The 16,196-nt window shown below is 43.9% G+C and overlaps 2 protein-coding genes across 9 annotated transcripts in view; one reads left to right on the top strand and one right to left on the bottom strand.

The window, feature by feature from the left end:
* Positions 1–3,092: 3,092 nt before the first annotated feature.
* Positions 3,093–6,034, top strand: LOC112257947 (ATP-sensitive inward rectifier potassium channel 15). Its single transcript, XM_024431903.2, has 2 exons — positions 3,093–3,537; positions 4,119–6,034. Exon 2 carries the CDS (start codon positions 4,188–4,190, stop codon positions 5,205–5,207), a length of 1,020 nt encoding a protein of 339 aa, XP_024287671.1. The 5' UTR covers positions 3,093–3,537; positions 4,119–4,187; the 3' UTR covers positions 5,208–6,034.
* Positions 6,035–6,089: 55 nt separating this feature from the next.
* Positions 6,090–16,196, bottom strand: part of LOC112257946 (transcriptional regulator Erg) — a 103,615-nt gene continuing 93,508 nt past the window's right edge. For 6 of the 8 annotated variants that reach the window (XM_042326877.1, XM_042326878.1, XM_042326875.1 and 3 more), the window contains 8 exons: positions 13,011–13,214; positions 10,299–10,379; positions 9,758–9,832; positions 9,217–9,279; positions 8,882–8,938; positions 8,739–8,786; positions 8,401–8,463; positions 6,090–8,233 (listed from right to left, as the gene is read on the bottom strand). In XM_042326877.1, coding sequence (XP_042182811.1) covers positions 7,713–8,233; positions 8,401–8,463; positions 8,739–8,786; positions 8,882–8,938; positions 9,217–9,279; positions 9,758–9,832; positions 10,299–10,379; positions 13,011–13,214 — 1,112 coding nt within the window. In that variant the 3' untranslated portion in view covers positions 6,090–7,712. The remainder of the gene's footprint in view (positions 8,234–8,400; positions 8,464–8,738; positions 8,787–8,881; positions 8,939–9,216; positions 9,280–9,757; positions 9,833–10,298; positions 10,380–13,010; positions 13,215–16,196) is intronic. The other 2 variants (XM_042326879.1, XM_042326880.1) reach the window with 2 other exon arrangements.

Below are 16,196 nucleotides of genomic sequence, written 5' to 3'. Positions count from 1 at the left end.
ACAGGTGTAGCCTAAGAGAGGACGTCCGCAGGGAGCTGGCTTGTCGGGACACTACGCTCAGCTTGGATGAGCTGATCGACATGTCTATCCGGCTAGACCATCTTCTGGCTGCTCGCGGACGTTCTGAAGGGGTCCTGTCAGTTCCACCTCCTGGTCCCCCCGCTCCCATCCTGATGGAGCTAGGAGTGGCTGCATCTAGGGAGACCGGAGGAGGAGGCTCCTCCTGCACCCATTGTGGCCTGAGAGGGCACACTTCCGGTCGGTGCTGGAGGAGTCCATCTGGGAGTAGAGAGGGCAGGCAGAACACTCCTCGGTCACCCCATGTGAGTCAGCAACACACTCCCAGAGCTTCCTGTTGGTCACATGTTTTTGTTAATTTGTTTCCTGAAGTTTTCCCCCTCTCTCCAGCATAAGGCGCTAGTCGATTCAGGCGCAGCGGGGAATTTTATAGATCGCAGGCTCGCCCAGAGGTTGAGGATTCCGTTAGTTAAGGTAGACACCCCCTTCCCCGTGCAGGGGTGGTAATGGAGGGTGACCGCGCCAAGACCGTTTCGTAATTGGTTGACTCCGACCACGGTAAAGGAGGTGCAGCGGTTCTTAGGGTTTGCCAATTACTACTGGAGGTTTATCCGGGGATTTGGTCAAGTAGCGGCTCCTATTACCTCACTGCTGAAGGGGGGTCCGGTGCATTTGCAGTGGTCAGCAGAAGCGGACGGAGCTTTCTGTCGTTTGAACGCGCTGTTCACCGACACGCCAGTGTTGGCGCATCCGGACCCTTCTTTGGCATTCATAGTAGAGGTGGACGCATCCGAGGCTGGGGTTGGAGCGAAGCTCTCACAACGCTCGGGTATGCCACCGAAGCTCCGCCCCTGTGCTTTTTTTTCAAAGAAGCTCGGGCCAGCGGAGCGGTATTATGATGTGGGGGATAAGGAGCTGTTGGCCATGGTTAAGGCCCTGAAGGTGTGGAGAAACTGGCTTGAGGGGGCTAAGCACCCTTTCCTCATCTGGACTAACCACCGTAACCTGGAGTATATCCGTTCAGCTAGGAGACTGAATCCTCGTCAGGCAAGGTGGGCCATGTATTTCAACCGATTTCGTTTTACGATCTCGTATCGACCAGGTATCCTCAATACTAAGGTCGACGCGCTGTCCCGCCTATACGACACTGATGACCGGTCCATCGATCCTATTCACATCATTCCGGCTGCCAAGCTGGTAGCACCGGTAGTATGGGAGGTGGACATCGAGCGGGCACTAGGGGAGGATCTTACGGCTCTTCCCCTGTCTCAGGGGAACACGACGATCCTGGTCGTTGTGGATCGGTTCTCGAAGTCCTGCCGTCTTATCCCGTTGCCTGGTCTCCCTACGGCCCTGCAGACTGAAGAAGCATTGTTCACCCATGTCTTCCGGCACTACGGGGTGCCCGAGGATATCGTGTCTGATTGGGGTCCCCAGTTTACGTCCCGTTTTTGGGTTTTGGCTGTCCAGGTTTTGTAGGTTTTGGGTTTGTTTGCACCTGTGTTTAGGGCTTCACCCCTGTTTGGACCTGTTACTTTGTAGAGGACATTAAAGTGTTTTTTCCCGTTTACTTTTGCTCTCTGCGTCTGACTCCACACCCATCACTCACCCACATTTACAGCAGGTCCTACAGACCGTAGTTTTGTTGACTGTTCAGTTGTGTGGTCAGGTGCCACAAAGAGAGATTTTGCAATTGGCTCAGAACAGGGTAGCACGAAAGGCGCTTTGATGTACTTGATGTACACAGGCAGCTAACATGAATAATATGCATGTCAATCTCTCCTGGCTCAATGTGGAGGAGAGATTGACTTCATCACTACTTGTATTTGTGAGAGGTATTGACATGTTGAATGCACCGAGCTGTCTGTTTGAACTACTCGGACACCCATGCATACCACACAAGACATGCCACCAGAGGTCTCTTCACAGACCCCAAGTCCAGAACAGACTATGGGAGGCGCACTGTACTACAAAGAGCCATGACTACATGGAACTCTATTCCACATCAAGTAACTCATGCAAGCAGTTTAAAAAACAGATACAAAAACTTATGGAACAGCGGGGACAGTGAAGCAACACAAACATAGGCACAGACACACGATAACATATGCACTACACACACGTACACATGGATTTTGTGTTGTAGATACATGGTAGTTGAGTAGGGGCCTGAGAGCACACACTTAATGTGTTGTGAAATCTGTTGTTAATGTATTTTAATGATATTACAATTGTATAACTGCCTTAATTTTGCTGGACCACAGGAAGAGTAACTGCTGCCTTGGCATAATACATGTATTTATCCATAATAAATACAATTACAAATTGTTGATAAACACAGGAAACTGTTGAGCGTGAAAAACCCAGCAGCGTTGCATTTCTTAAAACAAACCGATGTGCCTAGCACCTTCTATCATATTCCATTTAAAGGCACTTAAATATTTTGTCTTGCCCATTCACCCTCACAATGGAACACATACACAATCCATGTCTCAAGGCTTAAAAATCCTTATTTAACCTGTCTCCTCACCTTCATTTACATTGATTGAAGTATATTTAACAAGTGACATCAATAAGGTATCATAGCTTTCAGCTCGATTCACCTGGTCAGCCCATGTCATGGAAAGAGCAGTACACTGAGTGTATATTGTTAGCACCAGCCCTCAGATCAGTTAATGAATAACCCAAGGAGCTATTATCTGCACCTCTTGTAATGTAATCCAAGGTCACAGCACAATGGTTACACAGAGGATTGCATTAAATCTGGAGAGAGACTTCTTGTGTTTACCAATTATACAGATTCCTTATTGGCTAGATATGGGTCATGGGACCCCACTTTCCAGTTCCCTACTACATACAGTACATGCGCTTTGAAAAACAATTGTTGCATTTTCGATGTGGTGATTTTACATACGGTGTGATTTGTGATTTGACTTGCCATTTTATTAATGGTAATACATGTCATTATATTGAACCCAACTTTTCCATTTGTCTTTAGCTTTCAACTGCATCATATCTTCCCTTTAATACAATACCATAGTCAAATAAAAAAGGCTGAGATCAGGGTCATTTCATTTTCTGTTCTGGTCAAGGATTTAGAATATCTGTCAGTACGTTATTAAGCCTTGGAGATGGTAAATCAGGGTGTGGATATAAAGAAACAACAATCATGCATGGAACTACAAAACAAACTATGAGTTCAGAGAATTTTTAAAACGTGTGAAAGGGAGCACTTGTTTCATACCTGCGCCTGGTAGGGTGGGGTAGATAGGTGGAGTTTGTCCCACACTTGAAATAAAAGCTTACCTACAGGTAGCCAAGAACTCATTGAATAAGCTTTTTTCCTTCTCTCTCCTTTTTGTTCTCACAAAATGTCCTAAATATCATTGTGCCAAAGAGGACAAAGAGGAGAGGACATTGTGGAACTCTCAAGAAGGGTTTTTTACAGCAGGTTCACATTGCAGATTATAACTACTGAGAGCAAATAAAGACACACCTGAGAAGGCATCAACACTGAACGTAAGTATTATACAACTTCCTTGCATTTTAAAAGTAACTTAGAGAAGTTAGGAACTTTGTAAGACGTTCTACAGAAAGTGTTACTGCATGCTACTGAGTTAATTTACAACTTTCTATAATTTCTTATTAACCATAGAAATAATAATCCTGAGCTTTCTGTCATGAGGAGCTCTATTTTTCTAGTTGCCGTGTCAACTGGCAAAATTAAGAATCTAGATTTACAAAGATGTCATATATTGCATATATTCTAAAAGAAACCTTGTTTAAATGTAAAAATAGTGTGTTTCAGTGGGGAATGATGTTTTTGGGTCAGTGATATACTGTACATATTTGAACATCAGAGGGAGGACATAGAGTATCTAACAGGTTAAATATATGTGTTGTGAAATTAGGTGTGTGGAAATATCTTATCAATTGCCTAATTTCTGGATGAAACCAATCAGCCACAGTAGCTCTAGTGAGAATGTTTTTGTAACTGATATTTGTCCAAAGGGCTCATTTAATGCTTGAACTATTCCTGAACTGGTACCTACTGTGTCCTAGTTTGTTGCCATTGACTAACATTGCTTCTTCTTTTTCAGTCCCACTGCTTGCAATGCAAATAGGGTGACAACAAAGTGGAAACTACAGAGAACACACTTAAGACCAAGATGACCACCAAGAAGGCAGATGTCCAACGGAGGATCGTCTCCAAGAATGGACACAACCAAGTGCGCATTGACAACGTGGAGGGCATGGTGAAGATCTACCTCCACGACATCTGGACCACGGTGGTAGACATGAAGTGGCGCTATAAGCTCACCCTCTTCTCCTCCACTTTCATAATGACCTGGTTCCTCTTTGGCGTCATCTTCTACTTTATTGGCATGGGCAACGGTGACTTCGAGGGTGAGTTGCTGTCCAACCACACGCCCTGTGTCATGAACGTCGCGACCCTAACCGGTGCCTTCCTCTTTTCCCTGGAGTCGCAGACCACCATTGGCTACGGCTTCCGCTACATCACCGACGAGTGTCCGCTGGCCATCTTCGTCCTGCTGGTCCAGCTGGTCACCACGGGCCTGGCTGAGATCTTTGTAACCGGGGCCTTTCTGGCCAAGCTGGCGCGACCCAAAAAGCGGGCCGAGACCATCAAGTTCAGCCAGTTGGCAGTGATCTGCCGCCACAATGGTAAACTATGTCTGATGGTGCGTGTGGCCAACTTGAGGAAGAGCCTGCTGATCCAGTGCCAGCTGATGGGCAAGCTGCTCTCACCCAATGTGACTGAGGAGGGCGAGAAGACTCTGATCCGCCAGACGGCTGTGGACTTCTACATAGACTCGTGCGGGGAGTGCCCCTTCCTAATCCTGCCCCTCACATTCTACCACGTGCTGGATGAGAGTAGCCCCCTGGCGGGACTGACTGCCGAGAGGTTGCGGACGCGTGACTTTGAGCTGCTGGTCACCCTTAATGCCACCATGGAGTCCACGGCAGCCACTTGTCAGAGCCGCACCTCATACGTTCCCCAGGAGATCCTGTGGGACTACAAGTTCAAGCCTGTGCTCTTCAGCACCCCTGGTGGCCAGTATGTGGCCGACTTTAACTTCTTTGACAAGGTGCAGGTGAGCAGCGACCCTACACTCCCCAGCAACAACAAAGATAAGCTGGAACTAGAGGAGTACAAGAAGGAATAAGAGGTCCCTCAAACATGTTGGACACTGGTAATAAACATGACCCACAGTTACTGTCTGTTAACAATTTGTAAACACGCATTACGGAAATATATCTGTTTTTATTTCATATAACTGCTAAACCCAATACGCATGAGTGAATGATGACACTTTTAGGCAAATAAACTCATGTTCAACATGATCAGTATGTATCTGGACAGAGTAAATTCAGGTGCAGTATATTACTAGCACATCGTTTGGATCCACAAGCCATATAATAGGAGAATATGGACATACAGGCAAAACAAGGACTGGGTCTCAGGTGCCAGTGTTTGAGTGGAACTGTAGCAGCAACTATTGCTGTACTAGACATATTTAACCTGTACAACCTGTACAAGAGCAGATGGGGATAGAACAAAACTTTTTTAGTGTGTAGCGCTTAAGAGCTGTGTTTTTTCTATCTATGAATAAATCATTGACTTTGAAGAAGATATGTTTCATATGCCATTATGAGATTGAAGGGATGTTTTTATCCCCCTTCCCATTACCCCCATCCCACACTGCTCTACTCCTCATCTCTTAGGGTGCGCCAAATAAGGGCTCTACTCAATCCGTATCGCAAAAGTTCCAAGTTACAGCGTGATTGAATTTTAAAGGCAATGGAGACTGCATTCACGGCAAACGCTGCATTTGTCGGCTCAATCGGAAATTACCTTTACATTTCTATTGTGCAATCTGCAATGCTTCAGCGATACAGATTGAATCGAACCCGAGGTCTGTCGTTTGGTTGTTGGCACACACTGAACGTTTTGGGTCAAAACAATGAGAGCAACTTCTCTTTACTGTATGCAGACAGAGCACAATCACACACAATCTTTGACCTTCCAAGACAAGAGAGGACAGCACTTTGGTTGAAAATACTTTATTAGAAATTACACTGTAGAAAATCTATCAAAGTATATGATTTTTATCGTCCCTTTAGTCAACAATCTCAGTATCTCAGTCCTGTTTCTCAGCTTACAAGGCTGCCAGTTTATAGGTGTCCTACCCAAGCCTGCATCCCATAAAATAATACTGAACAGGTCTGAAATGCCTTGCCTGGCCAACACAATCCGTTTTAGATTTGTATATATAGTTTATGTTGTAAACTGTTTACCGAGATTAAAGTTCAAGGGCGACAATAGTTTTTTTTAAATGTTTTTGTTTACTGCCCGCTTTGGTCCATTTCAATTACTTTTTTTGTCACTATATCTAATTTAAAAACGTTGTATGTGTCTTTGGCTGGCTGAGATCAACTCGTAGTGTATAAATGCATAAGTTATATATTTATCATATAAAAAGAAATATAACACTGACTTGTATACTTCAATCTAACAAACGCACAGCGTTCGTGACTCAGAAAAACAATAATACAAAATTGGCACTTCATAAAATCTCTTCAGCTGAACTGGGAGTTTCTGTGGTAAGGCACTGGTCAAGAAAAACCCTCCTTCCTTCTAAAAAGATTTGAGGTCACACATTACATTTTACGAATCTTATTTCCAGTTTTTCTCAATTTCCAAAACACTGATGAATTGTTTTCAAGAATAACAATCAAGTTTAAAAAAAGTTCCTTTACGTTCAATAATGCCATATGGACTACCATATAGTATAATAATACTGATAAGACATAAGGCTAATAATATCCAAAGGAATAATACTTACTTTTTCACATATTTCATTGTCTTTTGATGATCCGCCATCCTCGCTTGATGTTTCCCCACCCTTGGTCACAAACAGTCTGTGAGTCCATCCATGGTCATATGACATGACCATCTAGCACAAGTCTACCCAAGGTGTTTCCTGCTGGTGCTAATTTCACAGTTTACCACAGCCAAGTTTAGTACTCCTCCCTACTTCCTCTGTGTACTCTAAAGTACACACTCATTTGCAACACCACACCCCTCTCCTCACTTACATCTCACTTACCTTTCCTAATCTGTACAGTCTTTGATATGTTAACTTTTTTAAATAAGGTAGTTTAATAGTTTAAAAAAATAATATATAATAAGCAACTGTTCATGCAGATATGTTATTTTTGGGGTATAATAATCGCCCTTCATAAAAAGGACATGTTCATGTTAAATAGTCCACTGATAACTCCCTTTTACGTCTACTAAAAGACTTGTCTTTCACTGTTCTCAGTAACTACATGTCGCACAATGCCCTTGGTCATAGCAACATCCTCTATTGTCCTTTTTACAGTGTGCCCTCCTATATCGTCTTATAGCGAGCGACATGTCTGTAGCCCTCCTCTCAATCCTTTAAAAAACCTTGAGTTCCCTTACCTGCTCATGCCCTAGAATTACACAAGTAATTATAGGGCATGAAACTCTACCTCTACCTCATACACCCTACCTCTACATTATTCCTTCATTATTGATCCTGCCCGCTTTTCATTTGGTTCCTAAACTGCCCTTTGTGTTTGCCGGTTTATTCCCGTTTCTTCCCCCAGTTTTAGAGTTGTGAGACGACCTCCCCCTGGCAGGTCTAATAGTAAGTCCCCATGTGAGAGGGCATGTGAGTGGCTGGGTGCCGGGTGTTGGGGTAGATACCCCCGGTGGGGGAATTCCAGTAGGGGTTGGGGGCAGCAAAGAAGCTGGAGGAGGTGACAGGTAGCGCTTGGGGGTGAGGTGTGACAAAGTTGACCTTCTGCTGGTGTGCATGATAGGTGCTCATGTAGGATAAGTCGGAGGGGTATTTGTACATGGAGGACTCTGGAGGGTGAGGCTGTAGGGCCTGGGCGATGCCGTGGAAGTCAAACTTGTAGGCGTAGCGCTTGCCGTGCACCTTGGTCATGATGTTCTTGTCGTAGTAGTAGCGCAAGGCACGGCTCAGCTTGTCGTAGTTCATGTTGGGCTTGCTCTTCCTCTCGCCCCAGCGCCTCGCCACCTCGTCAGGGTCGGTCATCTTGAACTCACCATTAGTGCCCTCCCAAGTGATGCAGCCAGAGTTGGCGCTGTCTGACAGGAGCTCCAGCAGGAACTGCCACAGCTGGATCTGTCCCGAGCCTGCAGGCAGAAAGGGTGTCAGCACAGTCACAATTACTAATACTGGCTGCGATTCAAACCGCACTACGCCGACATCACACTGCACTTCACTTTCAAAGGCAATTTCCTTGAAGATCACGATCGCATTCAGGGTAAACGCTACGGATGTCAGCTCAAACGTAAATTACCTTTAAAGCTCAAGAGTAGTGCGATGTCGGCGGATTGCGGTTTGTTTGAGTCCCGGCCACAGTCTGGACAGAGACAGGAAGTCAACATGTAACAATTACTTATACAGTCTTGACAGAGTCAGGGAGTCAATATCGTAACAATTATAATACAGTCTGGAGATAGACAGGTGGTCATCACCATAACAACTACAAAAAGACGTGCTACAGTCAACACCACAAGAACTAATAGCAACAAACAACTATTTATATAAATGGTGCATTTGTTGTAATATGAATATCTAAAATCTTTAATCTTGTCTATTGAAGTGATAATCACTTCCACCCACCCTAAAACTCACCAGGGTTTGCCAGCCTGCTGCTCGTAGGCCCCAGGATCTGGTAAGGATCTAAGAAGTGAAAAACATTCACATTAGTAGGATAAATTTATTTTTTCGGCTCAGTCAACATCTATTTCAGAGTACTGTTCAAGCTTATATTTTACCTAGCTGAGGCCTCTGCTCCTCTGTTTTGGTGACAATAGTTGGGGAGGGCTGGGAACCTTGAGGGATAAAGTTCCCAAAATATTAACAGGGGGTTTCCCTGAGTGCAAAGTTCCAAGTGTATACAGTGGAGAAATAGCTTCTTATCTTGAGGTATCCAAATTCCTGTTTTCTGCCTGACCTGTTTTGTTTATGTTTAGTCTACAGGCTTGTAAAGAGCTTTTAAATCTTTTAAATTCACTGTAATGTACTTATACACATTTCCCAATAGATGAAAACCAAAGGGAGTGCCATGTTTTGACAAAGGACCAATGTGCAGTACATTGTGACTCCTTACCTTTGGTGGAAGACACAGCTTGAGGAGCCCAGCCAGATCTTCTGGCTGCTTCATAAGCCAGGTCTGTAAAATATCATAAATGACAAATGAACCTGCTGCCTGCAGCTATGAACCTTAACCCTAGAGGGCGCTATGATAAAAACAAAAACATGCTGATGGGTGAGTGCATTTCTGTGGTTCACCTCATCGTCTGAGGCAAGAGTTGTGGATTGCCAGAAACTTCCCATAATACAAGAGGCCCAAACACAGAGACACAACTACTGCAGTCTGGAGTATTATTTTAAGGGCAAGGGATGCTTGAGTTGAAATATAAATAAAACCTCTAAAACATTTTTCGACAAACTTCTAAATATATCTTTGTTTATGTGTATTTGTACATGGGCATTGGGCAATTTGCAAAATGTAGTACTTTGTCTCCAAGGTATGTGGTTCCTTGTTTCTCCTCCCTGTACCTTGCTCCTCTACAAGTGTAATTGGATTTACTTACAGTGTGTTCTTATGCCTCATCTACATAAACTTATAGGAGTGATGAATCACCCACCTGGCCTAGTGGAGACTCTGGGGGAGTTGTCAGTGGGATAAACAGGAGTGTTGGGGAAAATAAAACTCGCACCTCCTGCAGAGAGTGAAAGAGAGGATCATTAATAAATTATGTAAATGATTATGTACCCGTAATGACAACTTCTCATGACACAATTCCTGAATGTTCCAATTTAATTGCTTTGACGAATATCCATATGGGGAGGGATTTTGTGCAGCACAAGGACAATTACAGCAGAATGCATCAATGTTAGACTTTAGCACATGCTGTCCTCTACACTCTACAGTCACAATGCATTACTGCACCAGCATACAGTAACTTCTGCACCACATAACAAAAACACATTAGAAATAATAACAACAAAAGATACAATTTGATTACTTGATGCATAATCTGATACTCATATGAATACAAACAAATCAGTGTGAATGTATATAAAGAGTACACTGTATATACATAGGTGGGCACTGTGTGAGTGTGCGGATACTGTGGTGGCGGGAGCAAAGCCAGAGGTAGAGAAGGGGGGCAGGGGACTCCTTACCTGAGTTGCGAGCATGCATTAACCGCGGGGAGTTTTGTAAGGCTTTGTCAACATCATCGGAAGTCAAGTGAGGAAGTGGAGCTGAGAAATAAAACATTCTTTTGAAAAAGAGATGAACCAAAAAAATAGAACAGCTCAAACAACCTATGATGTGCAAGGAGTGATGCTTTGGGAGGGAGGGGGGAGGAGGCAGCCATAACACAAACACAGACCATTAGAGGCAACATTCAACAGGCAAGGAGCGATACAGGGAGATAGAGTGGTGGGGAAATGGAGTGGGGGAGAGAGAGAGAGAGAGAGAGAGAGAGAGAGAGAGAACTTGTAAGTAAGACAATGGTAGGGAGGGCCAACCCAAATAAACAGTTAATCACTCGTGCCCACATTCGTCCGTGAGAATCCATCGGTTTCCCTCCTCCAGAGTATATTCGGTGAGCGTGTGTACACATGAGGGGGAAAGAGAAGCAGCAGCCATTGCCAAAAACAAAAGGAGGAGAGGGGGATGAAAGGAAACCTTGTGAGGGCTTTCTTAACCCCCATCACTAGTGTATTTTCCAAAGACCTCAAAGCCAAATCCAGCAACTATTTTTAATATAGGGCCAGCAAAAAACAAGTCTTTGGAGTGACACTAAGTATGCCTATTGTCAATTCTCTGATCAATTTCAAACTGCCCACAGTATTTCAATGAGGGTGTGGGAACTGGTGATTACACTAAAAGTAATGTATAGGAAAAGGCCTTTCAAAAGATTTTCGTGAGACTCATGCATATCAAGAGCGATTCAAGCACAGGATTGTGGAATAATGCAATGGGAGCGACATTTTGGGTATGTCATATGGTTCTGGCAATATCTACATAGAAACACCATCAGGAGGAAGGATGAGAGTGGCCAGTTTAGGCCCTTGCCTCCTATAAGACCCAATGATCAGTGAACTGTACATGATACACAACATCTTGGTGTCATTATACTCCTTATAGCGTGCTCTAACATATGGAGTATTTCAAGATTGTAAAAGAAAAATGTTAACATTAATTTATTCAACATTCAACATATTAATATAAAGTGCCCTTTTTTATTTAGTTAATTTTAAGACAATGTTTGCAACAATATACTCTAAAATTACATCAAATTTCCAGAGTGGGCTCTCTCCTAGTTTTGAAGTTATGATTCATTTAATGAGCACCACCAACACAGTGAATGGGAAAATGGATTCAAAGGGAACTCCCTCTGCTGGTGATTTGCTGAATGTGCAATCCTAAAGGTGGGCTGTGATTGGTAAATGACCTATAACGTCAATGTATAAAATTGGTCTTCATATGAATATATTTTATGTTGAATATATGAATGTGTAAATTTCAGAATCTAGTCATACTCCATATTTGAGAGCACACTATAAGGAGTACAATGGCAAAAATATGTTGTCTGTATCGTACGGTTCATGGATCGTTGGGTCTTACAGGAGCCATGTATACAGTGGTCTAAAAAGGGCCTAAATCAGACACTTTCATTATACAAATGTAAAAAGCATGTTAAACATCCTTCCTCCCAATGAAGTTTCTATGTCAGAATTCACAGAACAATCTGAGATACCCAAAATATTTTCGGGATGTCCTGACATGGAATCACCCAATGTTATACTGTACCTACATTTAGTCTGAATGGGGACAGTTTTTGGCACATAATGATGACACACAAAAATGAACAACACCCATGTTCAGAAGGTGGTGGTACACATCACTCGACTCTGAACTCCTCAAGCTATCTGGCTTTCTCATTTCTCTGTCTGGCTGGCTCTATCTGTTTGGTTCTCCTCTTTCTCCCATCACTCACCTCCTCTGCACATCTGTGGGTGAACCCTACCGAAACCGACACTGATATCAAACAAACAAACCCACAAGCAGTCACTATGAGAAGAGTAATGGTTCACTGGAAAGTTCTCTGCACGATCAAATTTAACTTGGACTCAGAGAGAGCAGTGAGAGAGTGTCAAAGATAAACATAATCTCAAGAGTCTGACAAACCTTCTCCAATGACTATAAACAGATATGCTTCTTAAGATGGGTGCCAATGATGGCTTTATTGATGTAGTATATCTATTCCTCTTTAAAAACATATTATTAATTATTTTATTATTGTTACACTACTGCCACCATTACTCCTACTGCTACTATATAGCTACCACTGTAACATCTAATGTTAACAACTTAAAACCAGAATGTGTGTGTGTATGCATGTGAAGAAGCATGTGGACGACATGCACCAATGCATGTGTTGGAGAGAGGAGGTGAGGTGTCAGTGGACAGGAAAGCAGGTCTTGGAGCAGTGAGTCACTCAGCCAAAGCAGCAGAAGCAGCGACAACAGGGACTCCTTCACCAGGTTTCATTCTAATCTGCAGTCAAGCAAAGTAGCTGAGGCCTTCCGGAGAATGTCAGTGAGAGCTCAGTTGGATGCCGGCTATAAAGCCCCTTAAGCCTGCTTAACTTATAACCCACCAGGACAAGTTCTCTAACCTTACCCCTGGTATAGAGGTAGAAAAAGATGGACCACCAGACCACAGCAGCCCTTCAATAGTATCCCTTTGTAGCCTCTTTCTTTACTGCCTGCCATTGCATTGTGTTGGCCAGCTAGGGAAGGGGGGCAGAAGGCGGGAGCATGTAGAGGGAGGAGAGGAGAGAGGGATGATGATGAGGAGGAGAAGGAAGATACTAGACTCACTCTCTCTGAGGTAGTGCAGATGGGAGAGCAGGATGTCTGCGTTGTAGCTGAGCGTGAGCCTCTGGAAGTCCTCCTTGCACATCTTGCACAGGTCTTTGCCGTCCACATTGTGGAAGAGAGCCATATCCACATCCAGCAGGCCATACTCCTTTACTGCCCACTCCAGCCACTGGCGCACATGCTCCGTGGACCACAGTGTGGGATCTGCCAGGCCATGGACACAACACAGAGAAAACTCTTACCTTCATTCTTTCATTCTTACTTATTTTCTTACAGTTCATACTTACTCCCATTCTTTATATGATAACAGGTTTGAGTGTACATTTGTAATGAAATTGGTTTTATTAACCAACATTTTCTAAATTAATTTAACATTTTGCAATTAAAATTGTCCAATTAGATGACTGCTGAGAATGTGTTTAGAACCGTGACACTCTCTTTCCCAGAGATCATGCACCTGGTACCAAACATCCCACTCACTCACAGGAACCCACCAGTTTGTCACACCTTCTTTTGGCACACACATAACAGGATTCAAAAACAGCTGACACGTACAGAAACAAACCACACCGTCGTCTGACCCTCCTTTACAGCCATACTTAGCAGCTCCGGCCCAGGGTCCCAAATGGAACCCTATTCCCTACATAGTGCACTATTTTTGACCAAAGCCCTATGGAGTAAACGGGATAACTTACACTGGCTCAGAGAGCAAGGAGCAAGAGGCAACGGTAACTCCGTGAGCATCCATCTCTACAGCACCACGAGGCAAGGATCAGTGGGTCGATCAGTGGGTCTGGCACTCGCAGTGTTTCCCCTTTATTCATTTAGCAACAGCGGGCCACTAATACTTTTTGTGATGGTAAAACGTTTTCAGTGGAAACCTAAACGACTAACACCAGATATAAAGTATGTAGAGAAAATAATGAACCTATATATTTTTTAATAAGATCATCTTTGAGAAGAAAAAATCACCAGCATATTAACTAGACAGTCAGGGATAATCTAACATTCAAAAAATGTCATGGCATGGGGCCTCCATTGATTTTGTTATAATGTTTGAGTCACTCAAATAGCATAAGAACATGGCATAAGCCATGGCAAAATGTGTAGAATTTTTTTAAACATTTGCTATAAAACAGCATTTTTTTCTCTCAGCCCCATGACAAAATATGGTAGAAATGCAGGAAATGTAACTAAAAGTTAAACGTTGTCTCTGCAGCCAAGAGGAGGGCCTCTAAAATGTTTGGTTGGAGACCACGCCATTGGCCATGTCCATTATAATGCCCCCACCACGCCCACCACCTATTCCCCATTTTGTTCCAGAAAAAAACCCTGGGGTGACATGTTACAACGTACAGTATATTTGTAGCAGCAGAGGCCCCTCAGAGGAGGAAGCGGAGGACCATCCTCTTCAGTGAATTTCATTACATTTTTATAGTAAAACATTTAAAAAGTTATACTTTTAAATAAAAGTATACTAAATGTATTCACGTCACCAAATAATTTATTAAAACACACTGTTGCAATGAAGGTCTACAGTAGCCTCAACAGCACTCTGTAGGGTAGCACCATGGTGTAGCCAGAGGACAGCTACCTTCCGTCCTCCTCTGGGTACATTGACTTCAATACAAAACCTAGGAGGTTCTTGGTTCTTACCCCGTTCCATAGACTTACACAGTAATTATGAGAACTTCTGGAGGATGTCCTCCAACCTATCAGAGCTCTTGCAGCATGAACTGACATGTTGTCCACCCAGTGAAAGGATCAGAGATTGAATCTAGTACTGAATGCATAAGCTACAGCTAGCTAGCACTGCAGTGCATAAAATGTGGTGAGTAGTTGACTCAAAGAGAGAAAGAGGCAATAGTTAAACAGTTTTGAACAAATAAATATCTTCAAAAATGAAGGAGAACCAAGAGAGAGAGAGAAAGAGAGAGAGAGACTTTCACTTTCACTTAGCTACTTAGCTAGTTAAATGCAGCTAGCTAGCTAGTTCAGCCTACACAAACACTCAGCTCAAACAGAGGAATGCTATGTTAGCTATGACTATCCAACACAACACTGGATCTCTCCCAAGTCAAGATAAGCTTTTGGCTTGACAAATTTATTGCCACCGGGGCCCGCCGGTGTAACTGCCAATCTGCTTATTGAACTGCACACTGTAACGTTACTGCATGATTGTAGCAGGTTTACTAACACGTTAGTTCTTCATTATTATTATTTTTTACCCCCTTTTTCTCCCAATTTCGATCTTGTTTCATAGCTGCAACTCCCCAACGGGCTCGGGAGAGCCGAAATTTGAGTCATGCGTCCAAACCGCGCTCCTTAACACCCGCCCGCTTAACTCAGAAGCCAGCTGCCCTAATGCGTTGGAGGAAACACCGTTCAACTGAAGACCGAAGTCAGCCTGCTGGCGCCCGGCCCGCCACAAGGATTCGGTATAGCACGATGAGCAAAGTAAATGCAATGTGTCCCTGAATAAAGGGCGGGGGGTCAAAATCAAAAATAACTGTCAGTATCTGGTGTGGCCACCAGCTGCATTAAGTACTGCAGTGCATCTCCTCCTTATGGACTGCACCAGATTTGCCAGTTCTTGCTGTGAGATGTTACCCCACTCTTCCACCAAGGCACCTGCAAGTTCCCGGACATTTCTGGGGGGAATGAACCTAGCCCTCACCCTCCAATCCAACAGGTCCCAGAGGTGCTCAATGGGATTGAAATCCAGGCTCCGCTGGCCATGGCAGAACACTGACATTCCTGTCTTGCAGGAAATCACACACAGAACGAGAGGTATGGCTGGGGACATTGTCATGCTGGAGGGTCATGTCAGGATGAGCCTGCAGGAAGGTTACCACATGAGGGAGGAGGAGGTCTTCCCTGTAATGCACAGCATTGAGATTGCCTGCAATGACAACAAGCTCAGTCCGATAATGCTGTGATACACCTCCCCAGACCAAGATGGACCCTACACATCCAAATCGATCCCGCTGACTACAGGCCTCAGTGTAACTCTTATTCCTTCGAAGATAAACGCGAATCCGACCATCATCCCTGGTGAGACAAAACCGTGACTCGTCAGTGAAGAGCACTTTTTGCCAGTACTGTCTGGTCCAGCAACAGTGGGTTTTTGCCCATAGGCGACGTTGTTGCTATGATATGTCTGGTGAGGACCTGCCTTACAACAGG

The sequence above is a fragment of the Oncorhynchus tshawytscha genome, linkage group LG09 (assembly GCF_018296145.1).
Source record: "Oncorhynchus tshawytscha isolate Ot180627B linkage group LG09, Otsh_v2.0, whole genome shotgun sequence".
In the NCBI taxonomy this organism is placed as follows: Eukaryota; Metazoa; Chordata; class Actinopteri; order Salmoniformes; family Salmonidae; genus Oncorhynchus; species Oncorhynchus tshawytscha.
This window is presented reverse-complemented; position numbering and strand designations above follow the sequence as displayed.

What these genes read in the sequence shown, in the direction of transcription:
- LOC112257947 (XM_024431903.2), top strand. Translation starts at nt 4,188, where the DNA reads ATGACCACCAAGAAGGCAGATGTCCAACGGAGGATCGTCTCCAAGAAT.